The sequence below is a fragment of the Herpailurus yagouaroundi genome, unplaced genomic scaffold, assembly GCF_014898765.1.
Source record: "Herpailurus yagouaroundi ecotype Mexico unplaced genomic scaffold, PumYag 166, whole genome shotgun sequence".
Lineage (NCBI taxonomy): Eukaryota > Metazoa > Chordata > Mammalia > Carnivora > Felidae > Herpailurus > Herpailurus yagouaroundi.
Window position 1 is genome coordinate 3468269 of NW_024412407.1, and position 26515 is coordinate 3494783.

A 26515-nucleotide genomic window follows, 5' to 3' on the forward strand; every position below is an offset into this window, starting at 1 on the left:
CAAGTAACCACCTGGAATTTTTAAAGTTGGATTTGGTAGAATTTTCTATACAAGTCCAGTAATAGTTATGCATGCTGTGCGAAGCACAGGACCTGGCATGAAGCATACACTTTATATATGTATAAAATATATAATATATACACATATTTTTTAAGTTCACTTATTTTTGAGAGAGAGAGAGAGAGAGAGAGAGAGCGCGCGCAAGTGGAGGAGGGGCAGAGAGAGAGGGAGACCGAGGATCCAAAGTGCGCTCTGCACTGACAGCAGAGAGCCTGACGCAAGGCTCGAACTCACGAACCATGAGATCATAACCTGAGCCGAAGTTGGACACTTAACTGACTGAGCCATCCAGGCACCCCTCAGTTAATATATTTTCATTGAAAGAGCAAATGAATAAGTTTTCTTTCCTCTCACACAGATAACCTGAAAGGATTCTAAAAGATATTAAAGAAAAAAGAGCTACAAATTAAGATTGCAGAGATACAAAAGTGTGCAGAGGCCTGTGCTTTCTTACGGAACAGACCTTCCATGAAGACTGTGGCCACCAAAAGGATTAGGAAAAGCTTGTCTGCATTCAAGGCACAGGACACAGGACATTTCTAACCCGATTGTTTTCTCCTCATAAGGCTGTGCAAAAAGAGCACCAGATAGGGAATCAGAAAGCAGGAATTTTGGTCCTGGCTTAGCCACTAGTTATAACCCACCGTACATCAGAGCAAGTTCAAGGTTCCACCTCAGTCTCATTTTTCCATACACAGTATGTGGCAGTGGGCAGTGGAGGAAAAACTGAAGAATCTTCTTGAAAAGCCTTTCAGAATAGGGGAGAGATATTTATTCTTTCAGACTAAGTAGCTGAAATTTCAACCTTTTATTTGAAGGCCCTAAGAAACTCTATCATAGTCACACAGGCAAGTAAAAAGATACTGGTGGTATAAAATAGAAGGCAACCATCAAGATGTAAAAGTTGCTGCAGTATTATGGGTCTTATTTTCATAAGTTGCTGAGGAATAGAAAAGTCCTTCACTGCATTTGGCTCGGTTGAGGTGGGTCTATACTGGGTCAATAATTCAATTCTAGGTTCTTAAAATTATAAAGCTCTGTTTTCAAAGTCAAAGCATGATTAAAAAAAAAAAAACAGTTGAATAAGTCACTGAAGAGTGGTTGTAGTTTCTCTTCCTGGACTTCTTTAAGAAGAGCTTAATATCATTCAGAATATCTCCCCTGAATGGTTCAGACAAACACTTACGTGAACATGGGATGATTGTTCAAAGTCATTTCTATTTCCATTTTAAATGAATTGAGAAAAGAGCTCTAAGCTGTCATTCATATTAGTGACATGAGTAAATACTACAAAAAGAGTCAAACCAATGCATTTGTGATGTAAATACATACATAAAATTAAATAAAATTTAAAAACCCATAAAATTTTAGCATGAGTCTAATTTGATTTTCCTGGGCTGGGAACTCTCGATGAATGAGTGAATGAATGAATGAATGAGTGAATGAATGAATAAAATAAAATAAAATAAAATAAAAATTTAAAAACCATACAATTTAGCATGAGTCTAATCTGATCTTCCTGGGCTGGGACTCTCTGGACAGTTCCAGGCCTGTTTAATAGGAAATTCCAGGCCACGAGGCTCAAACAATCCCGTTTCTAAACCTGGGCTCTCAGCAACCTTGTATGTAGGAAGTGACCTTCTGTTAGTAGTTTATAGACGTCAGGGTGGACATCTGATCTAAATCCCAATCGTTTCCTCCAGGATTGATTGATTGATTTCTCTATTCATTCATTTATTTTTAATTTCAATCAGTTTTAAGTTTATTTTTGAGGGGGTGGGGAAGGGCAGAGAGAGAGAGAGAGAGAGAGAGAGAGAGACAGAGTATCCCAAGCAGGCTCAGAGCTGACAGCAGAGAGCCTGATCCGGGGCTCGAACTCACGAACTGTGAGATTATGACCTGGGCCGAAGTTGGATGCTTAACTGACTGAGCCACCCAGGCACCGCTCCTCCTGGAATTTAGAATGGGACAAGAGACAGTCCAGTAGCCTTTTCAAGTACAAGGAATGATAACATAAATTTGGGAACTAAGTGGTAGCCTTATTCTGTCATTATGTTAGGATATGCCCGAGAAGTAAAGGCAGTTAATAAGCTAAGAGATAGAAAAAGGAAATGGACACACGGAGAGAAAAAGACATTAAGACAAAGTACTTCCTGGTATCTGGAGCTTTCTGACTGCATTCTGGTTTCACGGGCTTCCAGAAGCCCAAAAGCATTCCAACCCTTAGATTCCCTGAAGTACTCATATATCCTTTCATTTGCAACCAAAGATGTTCAACTAATACACCAACCATACGTGGAACTCATCACTTTCCTGGGAATAGACCTACATGCTCTCACTCAGCTGGTTTCAAATCTTTTCTCCATAAACCAGATGTCATTGCTGAAGAAGTCTGTAAACATGAGTCAAGAAAGCAAAAAAAAAAAAAAAAAAAAAAAAAAAATTCAAGTGTTTTGTTTTGAAGTCTGAGGTTTAGATCAACTCCTTGGTAAGAGTTCTTTCAGCTTTCAAGAAGTTTCAAGTAGAAACTCAAGTTGGAAATGGCATTCAGGTATACAGGGGATCAGAGAAACAAATCTTAATTAAGCAACAATAATCACTAAATAACACTACCGATGGCCGTCTAAAAAGTTTACTCTCCAAGATTCTCATCCAGGTCCCATAGGAAGAAAGGTGATTTAGTGTGATGTTAGCATCCCGAGGCAGACACACAATTACACAGCAATATTAAATGTAAATGGTCACTGGATCATCTGGCCTCAGCCAAGACTCTTCTTCCTTCCATTAGGGTTGATGACTGTGAATGACCATATTTGCAGAAATCAGTGCCAAGTTAGGGAGATGATGCTGTCAATGCATTTCTTTTTCTTTTTCCAATTTTATTGAGAAATAACTGACATATATCACTGTAGAAATTTAAGGCGTACATCATGATGTGAAATGATTACCATAGTAGGTTCAGCTCACATCCATCTTCTCATATAGGTACAATAAAAAGGGGGGGGGGGGGGAAGAAAAAAAGGAAAAACATTTTTCCTTGTGGTGAGAACTCTTAGCAGTTACTCTGTTAACAACTTTCCTATATATCACACAGCAGTGTTAGCTATCCTCATCATGTTACACTTTCCATCCCTAGTACTTACCTTTCTCTTATAACTGGAAGTCGTACCTTTTGGCCACCTTCCTCCAATTCCTCCTCCTCCCACACTCTGCCTCTGGTACCCACAAATCTGATCTCTTTTTCTATGAGTTTGTTTTTAGGTTCCACACATAAGTGAGATCATACATTTCTCTGTCCAACTTATCTTACTGAGCCTAATACTTCAAGGTCCATCCATGTTGTCACAAATGGTACGGTTTCCTCATTTTTTATACCTGAATAATATTCCATTGTGTGTGTGTGTATGTATATATGTATGTGTGTGTGTGTGTATGCATGTGTGTGTGCGTGTGTGTGTGTGTGTATCTCACAACATTATCTATTGATCCATCCATGGACACTTTGGCTGTTTCCATGTCTTGGCTATTGTAAATAATGCTGCTATGAGCATGGGGTGCAGATATCTTTTTTGAGTTAGTGTTTTCGTTTCCTTTGGATGTATTCCCAGAAATGGAAATGCTGGATCATATGGTAGTTCTATTTTTAAGTTTTGAGGATACTTCATACCGTTTCCCATAGTGGCTGCACCACTTTACTAATCCCAACAATGTGCAAGGGTTCCCTTTTTTCCATATCCATGCCCAGTGTTTGCTAACTCTTGTCTCTTTGACGATGGCCATTCTAATCTGTGTGAGGTGATATCTCATTATGGTTCTAACTTGCATTCCCCTAATGATTAATGATATTGAGCGTCTTTTCATGTACCTGATAGTCTTTCGCAGAATGCATTCCTTGAACTCAAGCTCTACAGTCTTGCCAGCAGTGACTGATATGCTCTAGTAAATGCAGTGAGGCAAAAATGCGTCCTGCTATCACCAATGCAGGTCACTGAAGTAAGAAGCTGCTGGTGGAATTTCTAACCTGATGCACGTAAGAATGGAAAATGCCACTGTGCTGGCTGTGAGGAGAAGTTGCTTTGCTTCCTCTACTGGCTCACAACACCACATAGCAGAACAAGCAAGATACTGACTGAAAACTGATTATCCAAAACAGAGCAGAATGCTCCTTCAAACAACTCCCACACAGCAGAGTGCACAACAGAAGCCACGTGGGGGCAAATTGGACAGTGAGAACTCTTGGAAAAGGCTAACATTAACTAGCACTGGGATGTGTTTGAGCAGAAGCAGTTAATACATTTACTGTAAATCAGGAAAAGACAGCTGGACCCAATGTACAGAAATGTCAGCTATCAGAGAGGAATTTGGGCCATTTAAAGAATTTTGAGGAGAAGCTGAAGCCTCTATGTCCAAAGGCACCGCTGAACCTCCTGTCACCTTTCATGACGTCCAGCCATCTCCTGAACAAGTGAACAAAGCCTGCTTACGTGCCAAGTCCAGAGAAATCAGCCATGCATGCTGGGATCAAAATCTTCCACCATGGTGATGCCAGATTGTAAATAAAGTAAATTTCTATTTCCTGGTTTGTGGCTCAGGTTGAAAAATCTATCTGGTTTGAAGCAACGCGAACTAATTCTACAAAATTCACACCGGCACGGGTCTCTAGAGGGGTAACAAGGAGTTCTCACTCCACGGGAAGTAAGTTTCCCCAATTCCTGAAGTCTGGCTTGGTCCAGACAAGTCCTAGGGTAAATTTGTGCCAGGTCAGTTTTCTTGCCGCAGGTTCAAGCCTTACAATGATATTATTGAAGGTTCTGTAGATCAGGAATAAATTGGGAGAGATTTAGAGGCAGTAGATTTATTTACTCAACACCAGATTTATATCACAAGGTCTCAACAAAACTTAAACTAGCTCCCAAAGGTGGATCGGTGGGATCCTATGAGACTTCAGTGTTTCCCCACTTAGGGCCACTATGTTAAACTTCGGCTATTTTTTCTGAGAAGCAATGTGGGAAAAGGAGAAACATAAAAGCAACTGGATTAATAACTAGAATACTGTAAAGGAAACAATGAGGCTAAATATAGTCTGAAAACACTTTCCCCCTTCACTGTGCAGCAGAAAATTGCCATATTCATAGTGCATACACTTAAAGAAAATGGTTTCTTTGTGAATACTGGGGTGGGAGGAAAAAGGGCCCATCATTTTTCCTACTTCTTCTCTGATACCACAGGTAAGGAGAGAGAGTAACAGAAACGAAAGCACAGAAATGAAAAATCAAAGAGAAAAGTAATCAAGAAATTACAACTCTAAAGAAAGCAAAATGATATCAAACCAGTGTGGGCAAATAGGGACGTAGTGCTTTTCAGGAGTCACTGAAATGATGCTAGAAATGAGAAGCAACTGGTAAATAAGGCCATCCCAACCCATTTTATTTACACCATTAAATGCTACTCTGTAGGCAAAACCTCAGACGCCTGCTTTGAGATGGCCACCCTGTCTTTGGGCAGGTCAGTCCTGTGGCACACGGTCAAAGAATGGAGAAGATGAAACTTCTGACAAAGTCACTCAGAAGCTCATTCTTCCGCCCGGGCCCCAAATGAATATAGAGCAAAAACAAAGTTTTAAGACGTAAATTTCTACATAGTATACTTCAATGTCAAGTTGAATGTGGCAACTTCCAGACCAAAGGAAATGTAGAAAGGAAATGTAACTGACCGTTCCAGCATGCAGTTTGCAAGCACTGTTCTTGAAGCCAAGCTCTCTGAAGCAAAAGGCGAACCATGTGTGATGCATGTCTAGATCTTGAGTCAGCAAATAAAAAGGGTGAGAATGTGGGTCTGGTGTTTTCTAAGCCACGAAAAGGCTCTAAATCAAAGCACCTCTTATCCAAAAGGCTGGAGCTAACTGAGGCAGTGCACTGCCCCATCTCCTGGGAGGCCTGACTGCTCTGACGCAGTCAGAATATCTACCAAAGGTGCTAAGAGGGAAGGCAGTGGCAGCCCAGGGGAGTCGGTGAGTTCTCCAGGAAAACTCTCGTGAAGGGAGCCAGGGGCTTTGGGGGATCTTGCAGACCCCACGTCAGTTCTGTGGTGCTCTTGCTGCTGTTTCTGGCAGCTTCAGCAAAAGCCTCCAGTCAAACTGGGAACAGGAACAGGCAAAAATATCAGCAGTCCCACTGAAGTGATCCCGGAGAAGACTTGGTGTGCAGGACGATGGCTTTCACAAAGAGGGAACTGAGGCCTGGCTCTACAATAGAGTAAAAAATGACTGAGATTTCCAGTCAAGAAATGGTGTCAGGTCTACTAACTCATACAATGGTATTCCCACCTTGAAAGGAGACCTGGGTAACAGGCAGGTAGGAACAGGACAATAGCCCTCGATAAGTAGTATAGGGAACGAAAGGATTTGGGATAAAAAGTCACACTTTAATTCAAGTATCAGTTATACCACTCACTGACAGAGACCTATTACTGGCTTTATTATCCCTTAAAGTTCTTCTCCATCCCAGTTAACTTCACAAAGCCAGCTTGAGTGGCGGTGCTTCTAGAAACAGGAATTGGGAATCTATTTCAAACCATCAAGCTGAGGTCTAAACGCTGACACAAGCCCTTTCTTTGAGTTTAGGTTTCTTCTTTAAATAATAATCGTTACACAAAATCATTTATGGAGCCCTACCAGTACTTATAAACACTATAGAAATGTGCTTATAAATATATTTTATAGATAGACTGATTAATAGTGAGGATAAATAATGTGAGGCCAGTCAAGAGTTATCTTGCAGAAATGCTGTGGTCAGAAGCTACCCATACAGCAGAGACAGAAGCTAAGAGCTAGACCAGAGATAGCATCTGCTGCCCTAGTTAGTGAACAGAATGCAGCTTTCCAATTTAATTCTGGAAGAGAAGTTTTGAGATCACAAGAACATAAAGAGACAGATGCCTTGCAGAGTACGTTGGGGGAAGTGAGCAGAAAACATGGGATCATATTTAAAAGAGGCCAGAGACGAAAGAGAGCAAAGGAAAAATGAAAGTAAAGATTTGGTGCTCCAGATGCCTTAAAAAATAAGACAAGGCCTGCCGAAGGGTTAAACCACCATCAATGAGCTTCATGAGGCTGCCCACAGAATGAACTGAGCTTTCTGTCGCAGGCTAGGAACCGAACCTTGACTAAGTCGGGGTTGTGGTTTTTTGCCACGAAGAATATACTCTCATGGACACCCAGCCTCTAGTTGATAAGGAGAAAGCTCCCATTGTTAAATACAAAGGTATTCATTTTTAGTAGGGCCCGAATTTACCGGCCCACTTCATGGCCCAAGTTTGTAAATGGGGAAACTGAGGTTTACCTTCCTTGAGGTTCTCAGAAAGCCACATTCCAAGTCAGCCTTCTCCAGGATTCTACCTTTGTGCTTCCCTCTCTCTGTGTCTGATATTTTAGATAAAGTTGAAAAGGGGAAAAGAGGAATATTTCTGAGTCAGCCACAAGAAAAGCCATGGGACATCAGGAATGGGACGCCTCTGTTCTTCACGTCCCTGTTCCTACAAAGCTGCACTAAAAAGCTTGGTCTCTTGGGAATCTTCCCTGAAAACCCCTGGACACAACCAAAGTCCAATCAGCAACCATTCAGTCTTGATTTCTGCCGTGTTACTGCCAGTATCTCGCAGGCTTGCAAGACTAACTAAAATATCTTTCCTTCCAGGCAAAACCAGTCTTTAGAAAAAACAGTTAAGTGCTACTCGGTAATAAGGATTTATATTAAATGAAGGACCTTAGCTTGGGGTCCACAGATGGGTTTCAGAGGGGCCTGCAAACTTTCCCCTGATTCTCAAAAGGATCCAAACCCTTCCAAAGGTTAAGAACCACTGGGCCAGCGCAAACAGCACCAAAAAGAAAAAGGCAAGAATTATAAAAAGACTGTCGATTAACTACCTCTCAACCACCCACTGATTCCTTTTTTTTTTCTTCTCAAGTTTCTGTCCTTTTTGTTTGCCCAGACATTCAGATGTATGTATCTTATCTTACCTTGGATTGTTTTTAACAGCATCTGCACAAGCATTCATGGGGATCTGTGTTTGAAAATGGTCTCTGAATATATATATATTCACTGGTTCTTACTCCAGTGAAACAGACAGCGACAGAATGTGATAGATAGTGATTATTAAAGTTCAGTTCCCTAACTCCAAGGCTCTTTAATTTGGCTAGAATACTGGACTAGTCAACGGGTAAGTCTCTTCTGGGGTTAAATAATTCCATTAACACAGTGACAGTAAAAGTATAGTTCATTGAGGAACATCCCATCAGCAAACCATGCGACAGGAAGCCTAGAAATCACAAGCAATGGGATGACAGTGAATGTTAAATTACTGTAATTCCATGAGGCCAGGAAGCACATGATTTATGTTCAAAGAGACAGCTAGCTCTGTGACAATTTTTTCACATATTGTAAGATCCAAATGATGTCGAAGCACGTGCTTTTTCAAAGCATGGAATGGGGGCTGCATGCCTGGCAAAGCGTCATCACTGAAACTGCCTTACGACCAAAGGGCCATCCCAGAGAACGTCTCCCAGGAGAAACATGCGGAGTGCAAGGCCATACCAATTGTGCTGACGCCAGCTTTAGAATGTGGTGGACAAATGAATGGAGGGGAAAGAGGAGATGAGGCAGTCAGTCTTGTGTGTAAATTTTCTCACCTGGAATTACAGAGATAGTTTTCAAAGCTCGCAGAACCCTGAATGTTCTCAGCGCTGAGACATTGCCCAGGTCCACAAACTCTGTCACATATCTGTAGTAAGGGAGGTCACACACGGACACAAATGACAAACACAGACACGAACACAAAACACCGAAGGAAAAAAACAAAACCACAACAAAACAAAAAGTACAATACGTCACGTCAGGGCCCTAACCCCACACCTAACACCAACCCCGGGCCATCTTACCTGGGATTACCGAAATAGTTTTCAAAGCCCTCAGTACCCTGAAAGTGCGTAGAGCTGAAACATTGCCTAGGTTTACAAACTCTGTTATATACCTGCAGAATCAAACCAAAGTTAACTTGTAATGGTACCACTGGGCGAGGGTTTGACAATGGGGGGGAAGAAAGGGTCTTACACACAAGCTATGATTTCATTTTTTGTTGTTGTTGAAAAAGAAAATTTCAAAACATAAACACTTAAAGAACACATTTTTTTTTTTTTTCCAGTTGGCAAGGAGAATTCAAAAGAATATTTGAAAGAACCGATACAACCGGGAGGTTCCGGGGGGCTTACTCTCTTAATCAGCATCGGGCTGTGTAGATCCCAATCAGAATGACTACTCTCAGTCCACTCATTATGTTTAGCAAAAAGGAAGGCCAGGAGGTATCAAAGGCTTATGTCCCCAAGCTTTGCGAACAATTTCTTAGAAAAAGGAGACAAATTTCTGCAGCAGAATCCCCATAAAAACAAATTTACATTCAAATAACTGCCTCGATGACAACGGCAAAAGTGCCTGTCTATATATATGACTTATCCAAGAGTTGTACGCATTATCTTTGCAGTCATGCCTACAGATGAAGTTATAGCCTGTGACATACAAAAGCAGGGCTAGGATCATGGGATCAAAGCAAAGAGTGTGTTAAGTGCCCGTTTTGTCACCAGCTCTGTGCCTAGCAAAAGACACTTAAATTTTAAATGAACACCAAGGTGTACTCATAATGTTGGAAAGCTAGAAGTTGCCTTAAAATAACAGAAAGTCAAAGTTCCAGTTTCAAATATTCAATGCATACCATTCATTCATTCATTCATTCACATTTTCCAGGTGAAATACATCTTTCTGATGCTCAGGCCCGTATATATACAAACACACTCAACCTTTCACACATTTGCATACACACACACACAGCCTATACAACACCCTTATTATACCCTACTCTACCAGAGAGTGCTTTCCCAATCTGAAGATAAAAATAATAAAGTCTGTTATAACTCTTCTATCATCAGCTAAGTTTCCCAAAGAGATACGTGTTCATTGTTAAAACAACAGTGAACAAGTTACCAAGAGCAGCTAGCATACTAATGGGGAATTATACTATTATCTTGCAATAGTTTGAAGTTCTGGTCAGTACTTCCTTAGGAAGTGACCAGTTTGGATACCTTGGCTCATGTTTTAACTCTAAAATGTGCTCTGAAGTCTCCAACATCTGGGTCAGCCTCACGAAATTACATGCGATATAACATACCCAGGAAATGGATTTTCAGCTTAATTAAGGTTTACACCTAAAACATTTCAAGTCTTCACTAAGGCCCCATAGTGATCAGCGTGCAAACCTTGGTCAGTGTTATAAGGGGGAAGAAAATATGAGAGCATGTCAATGGAAAAATCACTTCCTACTTCCTTTCTTCGCTGTGAAGCCTTGGCTTACCTTCTTCCATATAGACATGCTGCCACTGCGTAGACTGCCCAGCCTTCACAAGCAAGAATCCCAGGCATAAGCCTGTGTGGCCTTGCATGGTTACCCATTAACTCTGCTTGTAGCTGGCCACAAATGTGCCCTTAACCAACACAACCACGCATACAACCACACAGACGTAATCACACCCTGAATGTCAGTCAATAAAGTAAGCAGACAACTTACGCCATCATGATGACGCTGAAATCTAACCAGTTCCACGGATCCCGTAAAAAGGTAAAGCCATCTATGCAGAAACCTCTTGCAATGATTTTCACTAGTGATTCAAATGTATAAATCCCTGTGAATGTGTACCTGTCAAAGAAACGGATAGCTTGAGGTAAGTTCTGAACAGACAGAAACTTTGAATGAATCTTTTAAGGTAACGGTGCCTGAAGTGCAGCTTCGACCGACAGAGACAAAACAGAACGGGCACGGCCAGTGCAGCAGAAAGAATGGCAGGAAGGGGAAATTTGAAGGAAGTAAGTTTGAAGGAAACTTACCGAAACACAAAACCAAGAATTTTGGAATGTTGTGGGTACCATCTAGTAGGTGATAATTTTGAACCAGGTGAGGAGGCCCCAGAGCTATTTTTAACTTTAGACACGTCAAAAAAAAAAAAAAAAGGAGACCTCATGTTGGAGAAGAAGACAGTGCCACGAGGGACTAACTGAGGGCACAAAATGGCACTGGGGCAGCAGGTCAAAGGCTCTGGCCAGCACAGCAGGGGGTGGAGGTGAAGGGCAGTAACTTCCAGAGCACACTTTCTCTTCTTTCTCTTTCTAGAGTTTGCCTCTAAGGGTAGTTCCTAAATTCCACATGAAGCCTCCCCCCTCTCTGTGAAGTAAAGAGTGGGGGGAGACAAAAAAACAGCCACAACAATTTTTTTCCCTTGACGTTTAAACCGTGCAAAGCAAGATTCGGTGAGTAGAAATCCTTGAAACAAGCAGGCAGACAAATTAATAAATGAGCTACTTACTCCACATTCTTCGACCATTCAGGAGGGTTACTAAAAGTCATGAATACACAGTTGGTCAAAATAGTGCACATAATGATCATGCTAAATACTGTAGAAAAGAGTCAAGGGAGAATGTACAAAATCTGGCCTGTTTTCTTCCTCAGAAAGCAAACACGTTTCACACTGGGTATCATGAGAATTAAATCGGTAACCTGAAAGGAGAATGCCACCATATGTATCTACACCTGACCAGAGAACTGTGGGTGGACACAGCAGGAAGGCCACTTTCAAAAAGCCTGTCACTGCTCTACCCCTTTTGGATAAAACATTCCCCCCTCTTGCCACTTTAGCCTCAGCTATGGAATAAGCCTCCAAATACCCTTATACACAGTAACCTGAAATCTACCCGTCTACTGGATGCCAAAGTCATCAGGTGACAAAGTAAATTGAATTGAACCTGTATTATTCAGTACTCATTTATTAATTTACCTTATGTAACTACTTACTTGAAAATCTACATGCAATTAATGGTTTACTTTTAATTTTAATTGAAGTATAGTTGATATATACAATGTTACGTTAGCTTGGGTTTAGAACATTAACAGTTCACTTTTCTCCCCAGTTCTCCAAAGGGCTGAGTTGTCCTTGGAGGGCAATGCTACAGCCACTATGTGTGGCATTTGCACAATTTGGGAAACCAGTTATGGCCTGTTGGGCAAGGATTTCAAGGACATCTGTACCGCTGTACCCCTAAAAATTAGATAATGGGGTAAATCCATCTGATCATTTTGAAAGTGCCCAGGAATGCTTATGGATAACAAACCACTTTGATGTCTTTTCAGTCTACCCAAGATTTTTCTCAGCCCTTTCTGTTCTTGTCTACTGAGAAAAAAATAAACTCCTTTAGGTCAGCATGGGAATTATTCAAACTCAAACTGTCACTTTACCCAGCAGAGAAGCCATATCTCATTTGTTGCTAACTCACTCTCTCTTGCTAATGGCATTCACCATCTTCATTCTACTAATGGAGTTTCAAAAACAAAAAATACTTCTTACGGCTGGGTTTTTCTTCCGGGAATCATAACAGAAGACATTGTCTTCTGAACCAGCAAAAAGGGAAGAAGTCCATTGTGAATTATTTATTCCTTATAAACCTTTAGATTTCAGAACTACGTTACTTGTAAACCACTGATTTCAGAATCAAGCTACTAAATTCTTAGAGTTAATAAAATGTGGCAAAAGCTTATTAGCAAACCAATCTGCCCAAGTTGCAACTGCTGCTTCCTCATCTTACCTGGAGGATACACTATCCTTGGAAGCACAGGACTAAGCACTGACAGATTCAACACCAACCATAAAATTTTAAAGTTATGCAAAGTAGCTAAACCCATCACATAATTTTTTATCTGTCATATGCTCTCCTATGTTAATAAGATAAAAAAAAAGGTAGGCCACACGAGTAAATTGGCATTTTCTATTTAAGGGCAGTAAAAATACCAGAAAGATGCATATCAGTCTTACAATCTAGATCTAAACCTCTGTACCGAGGAGGCCATTTAATCTGAGACTATCTCAGACACTTTCCATACCCACTGCTCAAGAGATCAGAAATATACAAGGCCGATCTCTAAAGCATTCATTCAACTATTTGCGCTCAACAAAGCAGCCTTCCGAAAAATTCTAATATCGGACTTACGCTAAAGAACTGAATCATATGCTCAGGATAAAATTACTGAAGCCTGAGCGCTTTAAAAAGTTACAGGTTATCATCTTAATTTGTCTCTCTTCACGATACCAACAAAATTCCAGACTCCCATGATATCATCCTAGGAAAAAAGAATTTGCTGAAGCTCAGCTCAGGATCCGGAAGAAGTTCACTCACACTTCTGACTGGTGGGATAGTCAAGTACACTATTGATAAAATACTTAATATACAATTCGACTGTCAAAGTTCAGAAACGTGTAGCAGTGAGCATGCAACTTCTGCACTCCACATTTGTGAAAAGGATATGAATGTATCAAAATTTTAATAGCTATTCTTCTTATCAGGTTAAAAGGACTTAAAATGTACAAGGCAGGCGTGGCACTGAATCTGAAGAGAGTTTTCCCTCTGTTTAATACTACAAAGGTCTGTGGAGAAAGAAAAAGAGAAATTATTAAAGCATGGGAATTAATCACCACATGAAACAACATTTTTTCTAGGCAAGAAATAAATAAACTCAAATATACTTACACTTTTGACTTCCCAATTTGGTTTCTAAGGCAAGAAACCCTAAAGCTCCACGTCTCTCTTACCTTCACCTCCCTCCCCTGCCCTGCCCCAGATTATGTACATAATACACAGTGGGCACTGTCTTAGCAGTTTCATACATTTCTGTAAACTTCTTTCCTTCTTTCAGAAATAAGCCATTTGAACTGTACCGGGGCCGTATCTCGGCCAGCTCTGGACAAGGTGCTGAAGTTCATTAATATAGGATTTATTTACTCCACGAAGGTTTCCTAAGTCCCTACTACGTTCCAGGCAACGATCTAGGGGCTTGGGAAACAGCAGGGAACAAGGCTACCATGGTGTGGGGAGCTTATATTCCAATGGGGAAGACAGACTACAAATAAACACAATGAACAAGTAAATTATATACAAGTGCAAGTGCTATGGAAGAAGGAGGAAGATGAAGAAAGGGGAGTGCTGGGGTCAGGGGACGAGGGAACACAGAGGTGACAGTTTGAAAGGACATGGTCAGGGTACGCCTACTGAGAAAAAAGATGTAAGCAAAGGCTTGAAGTTAAGTGAGAAGAGTTCTTCATTCCACCAATATATACCTACCAAGTCTGCTCTATCTGCCTTTTTTATTTTTATTTTTTAACGTTTATTCATTTTTTGGGAGACAGAGACAGCATGAGCAGGGGAGGGGCAGAGAGAGAGGGAGACACAGAATCTGAAACAGGCTCCAGGCTCTGAGCTGTCAGCACAGAGCCCGACGCGGGGCTCGGACTCACGAACTGTGAGATTACCACTTGAGCCGAAGTAGGACGTTAACTGACTGAGCCACCCGGGTGCCCCAATTCCATCTGCCTTTGAAGAGCCTCTATTATCACCCTTATCAAATTCATTCAACCATATTTTCCACCACGAATCTTCCTGTCTGGCCAAATGAGTACACGTTACAATAACTCGAAATGTTGGCCTCTGCTCACGTTGCTTGTCCGACCCAGAATGCTTTTCTAGTCTCACGAATTCAATTCAATCAAAATACTTTTGAGCATCTATTTTGTGTGAAACTGTATAAAGTTGTACTTTTAGAGAAGACATACATGTGAGCTGGTAATTATGATGCAGGGTAAACACAAAGTTCAATAACAAAAATACATGTAATGTATGAGAGTCAGCAGGAGGGAGAGTTTTCTCTCCCTTCGGGTAGGGAATGAAAGGGAGGAGAGTGAGCTGGAGGGTGGTCACAAAGGAAGGTAACTAGTATTTGGAAAGTTCTTTTTTTTTTTTTTTCAACGTTTATTTATTTTTGGGACAGAGAGAGACAGAGCATTAATGGGGGAGGGGCAGAGAGAGAGGGAGACACAGAATCGGAAACAGGCTCCAGGCTCCGAGCCATCAGCCCAGAGCCCGACGCGGGGCTCGAACTCACGGACCGCGAGATCGTGACCTGGCTGAAGTCGGACGCTTAACTGACTGCGCCACCCAGGCGCCCCCCCCTTTTTTTTTTTAAGTTCATTTACTTAATTTGAGACAGAGAGTGCAAGCGGGGGAAGGGCAGAGAAAAAGGGAGAGGGAGAATCCCAAGCAGGCTCCATGCTCAGCACTGAGCCCGATGTGGGGCTCGATCTCCGGAACTGGAATGACCTAGGCTGACAGCAAGAGTCAGATGCTTAACTGACTGAGCCACCCAGGAGCTCCTGGAAGGGGTTTTAAAGGATAACAGGGGAAGGGCTGGCAGATAAAGGGCGAAAGGTTGGCAGGGAAAGGGAACAGCATAGTATGTATGGAGGCATAGTAGCACACAACCGCGGGCTGTTTTGGGGGGACTGACAAGTAATTCGGGGTTGCAGGAGGATAAACAGAGAAGGGGTGCAGCAGATTGTGAAGCTGGAGGTTCAGGGGCCCCACCAGACTGAGTTCCTAAGGAGACAAGGTCGGGGGCAAGTACACAGCACCAACACCTTACTAGCGGATGAAAGGGCAGATGGTCAAATGTTGGCCATGTTAAGTAGGCTTTTTAAAAAACGTAGAGCAGTCCATGCTTGTAATTACATACAAGGCACAGGACTTAAGTTCTATCTCATTACCCAAAGATAAGCTTTGCTGCTTATATATCTTTTTTTGTATGTCTTTTCAGAACTTTTCTGTGTAAATACAAGCACACAGATACAGCCTTAAAAAGACTCTCTCTCTCTTGGATGGGATTGTACTATAAATACTCTTCTGCACCTTGCATTAAAAAAATGATCCCCCACAAAGAAAAGCCCAGGACCAGATGGCTTCACTGATGAATTCCACCAAATGTTTAAAGAATTAATACCAATCCTTCGCAAACTCTTCCAAAAAAACAGAAGATGACACACTTCCCAACTCATTCTGTAAGGCCAGTATTGCCTTGATACAAAATTAGACAAAGATACCATCAGAAAAAAAAAATAAAACTAAAGACTAATATCCCTTGTGAATATAGATACAAAAGCCTCAACAAAATACCAGCAAACTGAATCCTGCCGCATATAAACAAGATTACAGGGGGTGCCTGGATGGCTCAGTCGGTTCAGTATCTGACTCAGTCTCAGCTCAGGTCATGATCTCATGGTTTGTGAGACTGAGCCCCGTGTCGGACTCTGAGCTGACAGTGCAGAGCCTGCTTGGGATTCTCTCACTGCCCCTCCCTGACTTGTGCTCATACATTCTCTCTCAAAATAAATAAATAAACATTAAAAAAAGTATTATACACCATGATCAAGTGGGATTTATCCCAGAAATACAAAGACGGTTTAACGTGTGAAAAATCAATGTAATGCAACACGTTAATAAAATAAAGGACAATAACTGCATGATCATCTCAACAGATGCAGAAAAAGCATTCGACAAAATCCAACACTCTTTCATTTTTTTTAATGTTTACTTTATTTTTGAGAGAGAGAAAGAGAGACAGAGTGCAAGAAGGGGAGGAGCTAAGAGAGAGGGAGACACAAAATCCAAAGCAGGCTCCAGGCTCTGAGCTGTCAGCAAAGAGCTTGACGCAGGGCTTGGACCCACGAACCATGAGACCACGACTAGAGTTGAAGTCAGATGTTTAACTGACTGAGTCACCCAGGTGCCCCCCCAATGCTCTTTCATAATAAAAACACCCAATAAACTAGAAATAGAAGGGAACTTCCTTAACCTGATAAAGAGCATCTATGAAAAAACCACAGCTAACATCACATTTAATGACAAGACTGAAAGCTTCCTCCCAAAGAGCAGGAACAAGACAAGGATGTCCCTCTCACCACTTCTATTCCATATTGTACTGGATGTTCTAGGCAAGGCAAGTAAGCAAGTAAAACAATTTCTGTTTTCAGATGAAATGGTCTTGTATACAGTTAACTCTAAGGAATACACAGACACAAAACTAAAAACAAGAACAAAACACAAAACTATTAGAGCTCATAAACAAGTTCAGCACGGATTCAAGATACAAGATAAATACATAAAAGTAAGTTGTATTTCTATACACTAGCAATAGACAATCCAGAAATTAAGAAAACAACTCCATTTACAAGAGCATCCAAAAGAACAAAATACCTAGGAATACGTTTAATAAAAGAAGTATAAGATTTGTACACTGAAAACTACAAAACATCATTCAAAGAAATTTTTTAAAAAGACCTAAACCAGTGGAAAGACACCTTGTGTTCAGGGATTAGAAGACATAATGTTGTTAAGATGGCAATCCTCCCCAAACTAATCTACAAATTCAATGCAACGCCAATCAAAATTTCAACTGCTTTTTTTGGGCAGAAATTAACAAGTTGAAAATTCATATTCAATTCATATAGAAATGCAAGGGAACCAAAATAGCCAAAACAATTTTGAAAAATAAGAACAAAGTTGAGGACTCACATTTCCCTGTTACAAAGCTCACTACAAAGCTATAGTAATCAAGACCGTGGTACTAGCAGGGTGCCTGGGTGGCTCAGTCAGTTAAGTGTCTGACTTTGGCTCAGGTCACGATCTCACGGTCCGTGAGTTCAAGCCCTGTGTCGAGCTCTGTGCTGACAGCTCAGAGCCTGAAGCTTGCTTCAGAGATTATGTGTCTCTCTCTCACTGTCTCTGCCCCTCCCTGCTTGCATTCTATCTCTCTCTCTCTCTCTCAAAAATAATAAACATTAAAAAAAAAAGACTGTGGTGCTAGCATAAGGATAGACATATCTATCAATAGAACAGAACTGAGAATTCAGAAATGAGCCCATACATCTACGTTAATTGATTTTTTTTTTAAGGGTGCCGAGGTAATTCAAAGGGAAAGAGTAGCCTTCAATAATTAGCGCTCAGACAATTGGGTAACCACATGCAAAAGAATTGAATCCGGACCTGTACTTCACATCTTATACAAACATTAACTCAAAATGGAATGAAAACCTGAATGTAAGAGCTAAAATGATAAAACTCTTAGAAGAAAACAAAAGTGTAAATCTTCACATCTTTGGATTAGGCAATGGTGTCATATTTGTGACACCTAAGGCACAAGCAACCAAAGTGAAAAGAGATAAATTGGACTTCATTAAAATTCAAAATTTTGTGCAAAATGACACTATCAAGAAAGTTAAAAAAAAAAACCCACATAATGGGAGAAAATATTTGCAAATTGTGAATCTAATAAGGATCTAGCAGCCAAAATAGAAAAGGACTTAGAGCTCAGCAGCAGTAAAAAGACAATCTAGTTTTAAAACAGATTAGAAAAAGCAGACAAATGGCCAATAGGCACACGAAAAGATGTTCAACATCAAAAGTTTTTAAAGAAATGAAAATAAAACCACATGAGACAGCACTTCACACCTACCAGGATGAATATAATGAACAACAACAACAACAACAACAACATGGAAAAGAAAAAGTGCTGGCAAGGATATAGAGAAATTAGAACCCTCACACATTACTGGCAGGACTGTAAAATGGTACAGCCATCTTGGAAAACAGTTTGCCAGTTCTTTAAAAGTTAAACACAAAGTTACCGTAGGACCCAGCAATTCCTCTCCTAGGTGTATGACCAGAAGAACTGGAAACAGGTATTCACACAAAAACTCATACACGAATGTTCATTAATACATTATTCAAAATACTACTAAGCAGAAAGGACCCTGATGTCCATCAATGATGAATGAATAAACAAGATGTGGTCTATCATTATATAATGGGATGTCAGTCAGTCTTTAAAAGGAGTAAGATTCATACACATGTTACAACACAGATAAACCCTGAAGACATCATGCTAAGTGAAATAAGACAGACACAAAAGGACAGATATAGGATATAGGATTGCACTTCTACGAGGAACCTGGAACAGGCAAATTCACAGAGAAAGAAAGTAGAATGGAGTTTACCAGGGGCTGGAGGAGGGGAAATGGAGAGTGACCATTTAATGGATACAAGTTTCTCTCTGGGATGTTGAAAAAGTTCTGGAGATGGATGGTGGTGATGACTGTACAACATGGTGGATATATTTAATATCACTGAACTGGGTACTTAACAATGGTTAAGGGGCGCCTGGGTGGCTCAATTGGTTAAGCATCTGACTTGTGGTTTCGGCTTAGGTAATAATCTGACTCTTGGTTTCATGAGTTCAAGCCCCGCGTCAGGCTCTGTGTTGGCAGCACGGAGCCTGCTTGGGATTCTCTCCCATTTCCTCTCTCTCTCTGCCTTTCCCCAACTCGCGCTCTCTCTCTCTCTCAAAATAAATAAACTTTAATATTACTTTTTTAACGTTTATTTTTGAGAGAGAGACACACACACACACAGAGTGTGAGCGGGGAGGGGCACAGAGAGAGAGACGGAGACACAAAATCTGAAGTGGGCTCCAGGCTTTTAGCTGTCAGCACAGAGCCCGATGTAGGGCTCGAACTCACGAATGGTGAGATCATGACCCGAGCTGAAGTCAGACGCTTAACTAACTGGGCCAGCCAGGTGCCCCAATAAAGAAACTTTAAAAAATTTTAATACAAAATAGTTAAAATGATACATTTTATGTTACATCTATTTTACCACAATAAAAATACATACATTATTACCTGAAGAGTGTCTAGTAAGGTGTTATTGATAAACTTTTAAAAATTAGCTTTATTCCAAGCCAAATAGTAGAATTAAGAATAGTAATAACTAAAAGTGGTTCCTAACCCATTCTGAACTTCAGAGCGATTTGAGGAGCTTTCTGGAAACTAAACACATCTGGACCCAGAAAAAGGGAAAGAAAGAAAGAAATTAAGGATTATACATGCCACAACATGGGTGAACCTTGAAAATCCTGAAAAGAATTCAGACACAAAAGGTCACATATTGTAGGATTCTACTTATATGAAAGGCCCAGTATAGGCAGATCTATGACAAAAAGTTGGTCAGTGGCTGCCTAGGGCTGGATGGAGAGGGGAAGGGGGGAGTTACCGCTAATGGATCTCACTGGGGTGACAAGAATGTTCTGGAATTAGATAGTGGTGACAACTGCACGACCCGTGAACAAGAAACCAATGAAAAGCACTCTTGAAAATGACGAACTGTCTAGCTTGTGAATGATATCTCAGTAAAAAACACACCACAGCAACAAAACAAAACAGTGAACCATTTTAAGAAGTGTAAGACATATAAAAAGGTCTAAAGAATGATACCACTGACATCTATCTATGTACCCATCAGGAGCTGAAGAGCTAAGGCCTTACCGATACTGCTCCTTCCGGCACACGCTCCAAATATACCCCCTCTTCCCAGAAAGGAGGCGTGATTTTGAATTTCACCCTGAGGTCCCATTTTTTAATGAAATATCCCCAATGACTCTGACCTCTCCCTTTTCTGAACTTTTTTTTTTTTAAGAGTATTTATTTTGAGAGAGAGCGAAAGAGCACGCAAGTGGGGGAAGGGCAGAGAGAGGAGGAGAGAAGTCTAAGCAGGCTCTGCACGGTCAGTGTGGAGCCTGATGTGGGGCTCGAACTCATGAACCATGAGATCATGACCTGAGCTAAATTCGAACTGACTTAACTGACTGGGCCGCCTTTTTTTTTTTTTTTTTTTTTAATCCTTCTTTCCCGGCGCCTCCCCCCAACAGTTACCCCTGAAACTAGAGGGCAGGAATCAATCTCATACTTCCTCCCACGGTTCCAGGAGAAGGCTCAACCCATGCCACACACTCCCAATAAACAGCTGCTGACAGATTATTATTTTTTAAAAGATCCTTTCCTCTCATCTTCTGTTCTTTCCTTTGGTTATCTGGCAGTCACGCCTTTCTCTCCCAAGTAGAAAAGCAGTGCTGGTATTGAGCCACGTACACTCTGGAAATGCTCAATTCACTATCCCTAGAGACTGCAGTGCGAAATCGTTCTTCCTGTTACTAGAGGGTATTGGCTCCGGCAGGGCATGCTGCAGGGAAGCCGAATCCTAAAAGCAAGAGGGAGCGGTAGACCCAGGGTTAGGCTGAAAACAGGTCAGAGGCCGGGTCTTCCATATTTTGGCTACCCAAAGAAACAAAGACCCCGGGGCCTTTCCCGAAACCCCCTCTCTGAAGTACTTGTAGGCCTCTGTTTCTATAGCAACTCCCTCTATGAAAATGCCAAGCCTTTCAAATAACCTCCCCATTCAACCTCATAATATTCCTGTGAAGTATGGCTGAGGAGGGATTGTTATCCTCTATGCATTTTACAAAAGCTCAGGAGAGGGACACCACCTATTGAAGGTCACGCAGCCCAGAGCAGCATGTTATGCCGAGTTGAGAGCCTCTTTACAGCTTCTACTGTGCCAGATTGAGAGGCAGTTTAGCGGCAATCTGGCAGAGAATGAAACTGGTGTGGGGGATGGATTCTCTGGTGAATGAGAAATGTGAGCCCCTGGGGTACACTACAGAAAAGCCTAAGCAACAATGAAAGAAGTGCTGGCCCATGTCCCAGGATCTCAAAACCACCAGGCCGGGCCTTGACAACATCACCCACCTGCCTTAGAAGAAGACAGGGAAGAGGACTTTTAAAAGTAACGTCCCCTGCACCTTCCATTTCTCTTATCTTTTAGTTTGATCGTGGTGGAAAGACAGGTCTCGAGGTGCCACCGAGGGGACTTCCTATCGCAGAGTCAGCATCTGCGCATTAATAAATCTCTGCTGCCTGATTAACGAACAAATGCTTGTATGTGCGAGGTGAGCGACAAGAAGGAAAGGCAAAAGAAAAGGAAGACAGTAAGACACTGAAACTGTTAGCTTTGGTTGAAGAAAAACCAGGAGGCAGCTAAGATCCTGAATTAGTAAGAGCTGGCGAGGAAAGTAGGGATCTTCAGTGAATTTTAAAACTACAGCTTTATAGGTATATGGGCTTTATTAAGAATGTTTTAAATGTGAAGTAGAAATTTCATAATGAATCGTACTGAACACTGCACACAAAATAGTTTATCAGCACTCCTTTCTAAATATTTACATCCTAGATCTTCATCAAGTAGAAAAACAAGGTATTTTTTCCTATTCAAAGAGAAACAAACATATAAGCCACACTAAATTTCCTGAAATGAAGAGGAATCCTCCATACTTCAAGTAGCGAGTTGTATTACAATAAAACACACTTTTTGTTAAAATAATTATTTACAGGGGCGCCTGGGTGGCTCAGTCGGTTAAGTGTCCGACCTCAGCTCAGGTCACGATCTCGCGGTCCGTGAGTTCGAGCCCCGCGTCGGGCTCTGGGCTGATGGCTCAGAGCCTGGAGCCTGCTTCCGATTCTGTGTCTCCCTCTCTCTCTGCCCCTCCCCCGTTCATGCTCTGTCTCTCTCTGTCTCAAAAAATAAATAAACGTTAAAAAAATTAAAAAAAAATTATTATTTATATACTTAATTTATATGCAGTTTTTCATAACTGCATATTTAGCATAAAACAAGATGGTGTTTGAACTAACACAAGTTCTCGAAGCTTAGGAATCTCCCTTTTGATGCTGGTCCGTGTGGTGCTTATATGAGAAATATAATAGTATATATCAGGAGTCAGCAAATTTGACTTGTAAAGAGCCACACAGTAAATACCGTAGGCTCTGTGGGCCATACAGTCAACTCAACCCTGTCCCTGTGGTGCAAAAGTAACCTCAGACAATATGTAAACAAGTAAGAGTGGCTGTGTTTCAATAAAACTTTATTTATGGACAAGGAAATTTAAACTTCATGTAATTTTCACACATCACAATATATTGTGACTTTTGACTTTTCCGTAACCATTTACAAATGTACAAACCCTTGTGAACTCACAGGCCACACAACAACAAATGGCAGAGATGACCTGACCCATGGGACATAGGCGATTGATCCCTGTTATACACTAACACCAGTTCCAGACCTAGGCCAGACTGGCTGCATAGGAATTATGTGAGTAGCTTTTTAAAAAAAATGCAAATTCACAAGTCCCACCCCAGAGGTTCTGATGCAATAAGCTGCAGAGGAATCTGTGCTCACCAGGATTTTGGGAACCACCAGGTCACCTCCCAGGTCCCTAAAACAGTGGGGTTTCAAAACACTTGTCTTAAAACACTTAAGTTCTCCTGCTTCAACTACTTCTACCTCGCTGTACGGCCTGGACTGCATCTCTCTGGATCCGATTTTCCTTGTCTATAATATGAGAGAGAGGGCTGCCTGATGGGCGTGCCCAGGTCCTTTCCTGCTCTGACATCTGTGACTCTGATTTAGAAAATACGCAGAAGCATCCAAGATGAAGTATAACAAAGCAGCAAACCATACTTTGGAGGAGAAAGCCTATTATTATTTATTCTTTCACATTACATCTTGGTGGAACTCTCCTGAATTGGTTATTTTGCTCCTTCATGGGATACTCTGTCAAGTTCAGGGTCAACAGCATTTGATACTATCTTGAGAACTACACTTATGTGGGCAGGGGGCAGCAGGAAGCAGCCCCACGGCACAGCTGCCCACAGGCCGCATTCCCCTGCCCTATCTGCCAGGCTTTTAGGCTCTCTTCTCGGCAGGACAGAGCATACAAGAGAGAAAATGAAGCGGCCTGACTGGTGATGGGCTAACTAAAACAATATATATATTTAAAGCATGCCCCATGCGTGGCTAATAAAATCTCAGTAATCATCATTAAACTGCTGATGAGAATCCAGAAAAGGAGATTCGTCCCTTGTTCAAACACTGGATTCTTCAAAGCCCAGGATGAGTGGAAAGGAAAAGCAGGCGTTGGATTCTTACAAGAATACTTCTTAAGCAAGAATAACTTGGTGTCCATGCAGTCCAATAGTATTTTACCTAATCTGTCTTAAATTAGATCTTTGTGAAGTAAACGAGTTAAAAGGAAAACTGAAATTGAATTGTGGTTTACTGCCCAAGGGGAAATATCAGTTTATAAAAACAGCCACTGAATGCGTTTGAACACAAGGCCCATTAAGAGCAGTGGAACAGCTCTTAACGAGTTATGGCATGGAGAATTAATAAATATGTCATTCGGGCATAAAATGAACCTTCTGAAAAGCACAGGCTTTTCATTTCCAATTAGCAACGTGGGGCTTGGAGCGCAGGATGGAGGAGCTTCACCACTGCTAATTCAGGGTAAGATGTATCTTCTTCCGGGTCTACGATAAGGGAAAGGGACACTGTGTAAGACCAGGTACGAGCCCATTCCTACACATGCCACACAAATCCTGTCATACTGCAAATGCAATACAATAAATCTACACAGTTACCAAAGCACTGCAGTGCAGCCAACTTAATAGCATTTCCTCACCCTCACCCCAGGATCAGATTAACTTTTTTAATCACACAAAAAGTATAGATTGAAAGGACATTACAGAGAAGAGTGCTCAACATAGGGTGGACTATATCACAGAACAGAAAGCTTCTTAGAGAGACAGGTTTATTACCCAGCCCCTGGTTTGCTGTGGGACACACGGCTCAGGAGAGTGGCTCTCCACTCAACCAAGTTCTCCCTCTCCTGTGAGGTCATCATCTCAATTAAGGCAAAGGTAGCCTGCAGGTACCTGATGACCTTCTGGCTGTAATGAACACTGAGGGGCCCAACAAGAAGGCAGCTGAAAACCAATGTCCTCTGAGTCTATCTAGCTATAGCTGTTACTGACACTGACTTATGACTGTCTCCCAGAGTTTGGGCCATAGATCTTAACTGTTTTGATCTCTGGCACTGCCCAACCCTCTTGTTTTTAGCTGCCTTCTCTAGCCTTCAATTCTTGCCTGCCTAAACCTAACATATATACCTTATTCTCCCAGACCTAGGTACCTCTTCTGTACCAGGCAAGTGGCCAGTTTGACTTACAGTAGTTGTTAGCTATTCCTGCCTAACTCAAACTGTTAATTCCGGTAACTTCTACCAGGGGCAAATCCTCTCTGCCTATTGCTTTCAGAGTGTGCATGCACAGAGTGGTCTTCTATCCAATAATGATACAAATACAGCTGATCTGCAGGGCAGCTACAGCAGTAGTAAGGGCAGGAGTCAGGTATCCGCTGGTCAACGGTGGTTTGGCATTTGACTTCTAGCTATAGAGCCAATATGGCAGGCAACAAGCAAATGTCCTCTCAAAGTTTCCCTGCTTTAATGAAGGAAAATATAATGCTGAATCTAAATAGGTTCTAGGGGCGCCTGGGTGGCTCAGTCGGTTAAGCATCCGACTCTGGCTCAGGTCATGATCTCACAGTTCGTGGGTTCGAGCCCCACGTCGGGCTCTGTGCTGACCGCTTGGAGCCTGGAGCCTGCTTCTGTGTCTCCCTCTCTCTCTGCCCCTCCCCTGCTCGTTTCCTGTTTCTCTCTCTCTCTCTCTCTCTCAAAAATAAACAAATAATCTTTAAAAAAATAAAAAAATAAACAGATTCTACTTCAGACCAGGAAGGTGTTCAGAAGTAAATGGCCTGTACTGTCAAAACAACTACCTCATGTTGAAAAGAGTCCAGATGCCTTTCTTTTTTTTTTTTTTTTAATTTTTTTTTTTTAATGTTTATTTATTTTGAGACAGAGAGAGACAGAGCATGAACGGGGGAGGGGCAGAGAGAGAGGGAGACACAGAACCGGAAGCAGGCTCCAGGCTCTGAGCCATCAGCCCAGAGCCCGACGCAGGGCTCGAACTCACGGAACGTGAGATCGTGACCTGAGCTGAAGTCACGACGCTTAACCGACTGAGCCACCCAGGCGCCCTCAGATGCCTTTCTTAATCTCAATCTGCTTAGTGGGCCCCTCAGGTGAAATCACAACTTTAGTCCCAGTATGCCTCAGGAAAGGCTCCAGCAAAGGCACAGCTGGCCTGAATTTCTTCAGTACCTGTGTCCTGGTACTAAGCCGCCTTTAGAAATACTGAACTCAAGCAGGACATGAGACACGGACAAATTCTGATTAGGCTTGTACTTCTGTTTGAACTATGAATATTTAGAGCCCTCATCTTCCAAGTCTCTATTCCACTACCCTGAGGACTGAGCAAGAGAGACCTCTAAATCCCAAATTTATGTTTTTATTGCTTTGGGTCATTGATAACTATACCATGAACTTACCTGAAGAGTAACAGTGAATATGCATTAAGCATTTACTATGTGGCAGGCACCCTACTAAGATGCCTATACAATATCTGTCACCCAGCAATGGGTAGGTACTATTTTACAGATGATGAAATTGAGGTGGAAAGGTCAAGTAACTTTCCCAAGACCGCACAATTATTAAGTGGCAAAACTTAAAATCGAACTGCGGCGATCTGACTCCAGAGTCTCTGATCTTAATTGTCATACCGTACGGCAATTTGAAAAAGCTTCAAAAAAATCTAACTCCTCACTTTACAGACAAGAAAGCAAGCAGAGAGAGCTCTGTGCACACTGACACCACAGAGCTGAGGTTTACCAGGTCCCAGGTCTCCAGCGTC

At 41.7% G+C, this 26515-nt stretch overlaps 1 protein-coding gene across 8 annotated transcripts in view; it reads right to left on the bottom strand.

Annotated features, from left to right (window-relative positions):
* The window catches only part of SCN8A (sodium voltage-gated channel alpha subunit 8), a 179897-nt gene that overhangs the window by 83267 nt on the left and 70115 nt on the right, over positions 1 to 26515 (bottom strand). For 5 of the 8 annotated variants that reach the window (XM_040488080.1, XM_040488076.1, XM_040488081.1 and 2 more), the window contains exons 3-6: positions 13455 to 13573; positions 11465 to 11554; positions 10672 to 10800; positions 8747 to 8838 (exon numbers count right to left, since the gene is read on the bottom strand). In XM_040488080.1, the coding sequence (XP_040344014.1) occupies positions 8747 to 8838; positions 10672 to 10800; positions 11465 to 11554; positions 13455 to 13573 (430 nt within the window). Of the gene's footprint in view, positions 1 to 8746; positions 8839 to 8995; positions 9088 to 10671; positions 10801 to 11464; positions 11555 to 13454; positions 13574 to 26515 lie in introns of all 8 variants that reach the window. The other 3 variants (XM_040488077.1, XM_040488082.1, XM_040488079.1) reach the window with 1 other exon arrangement.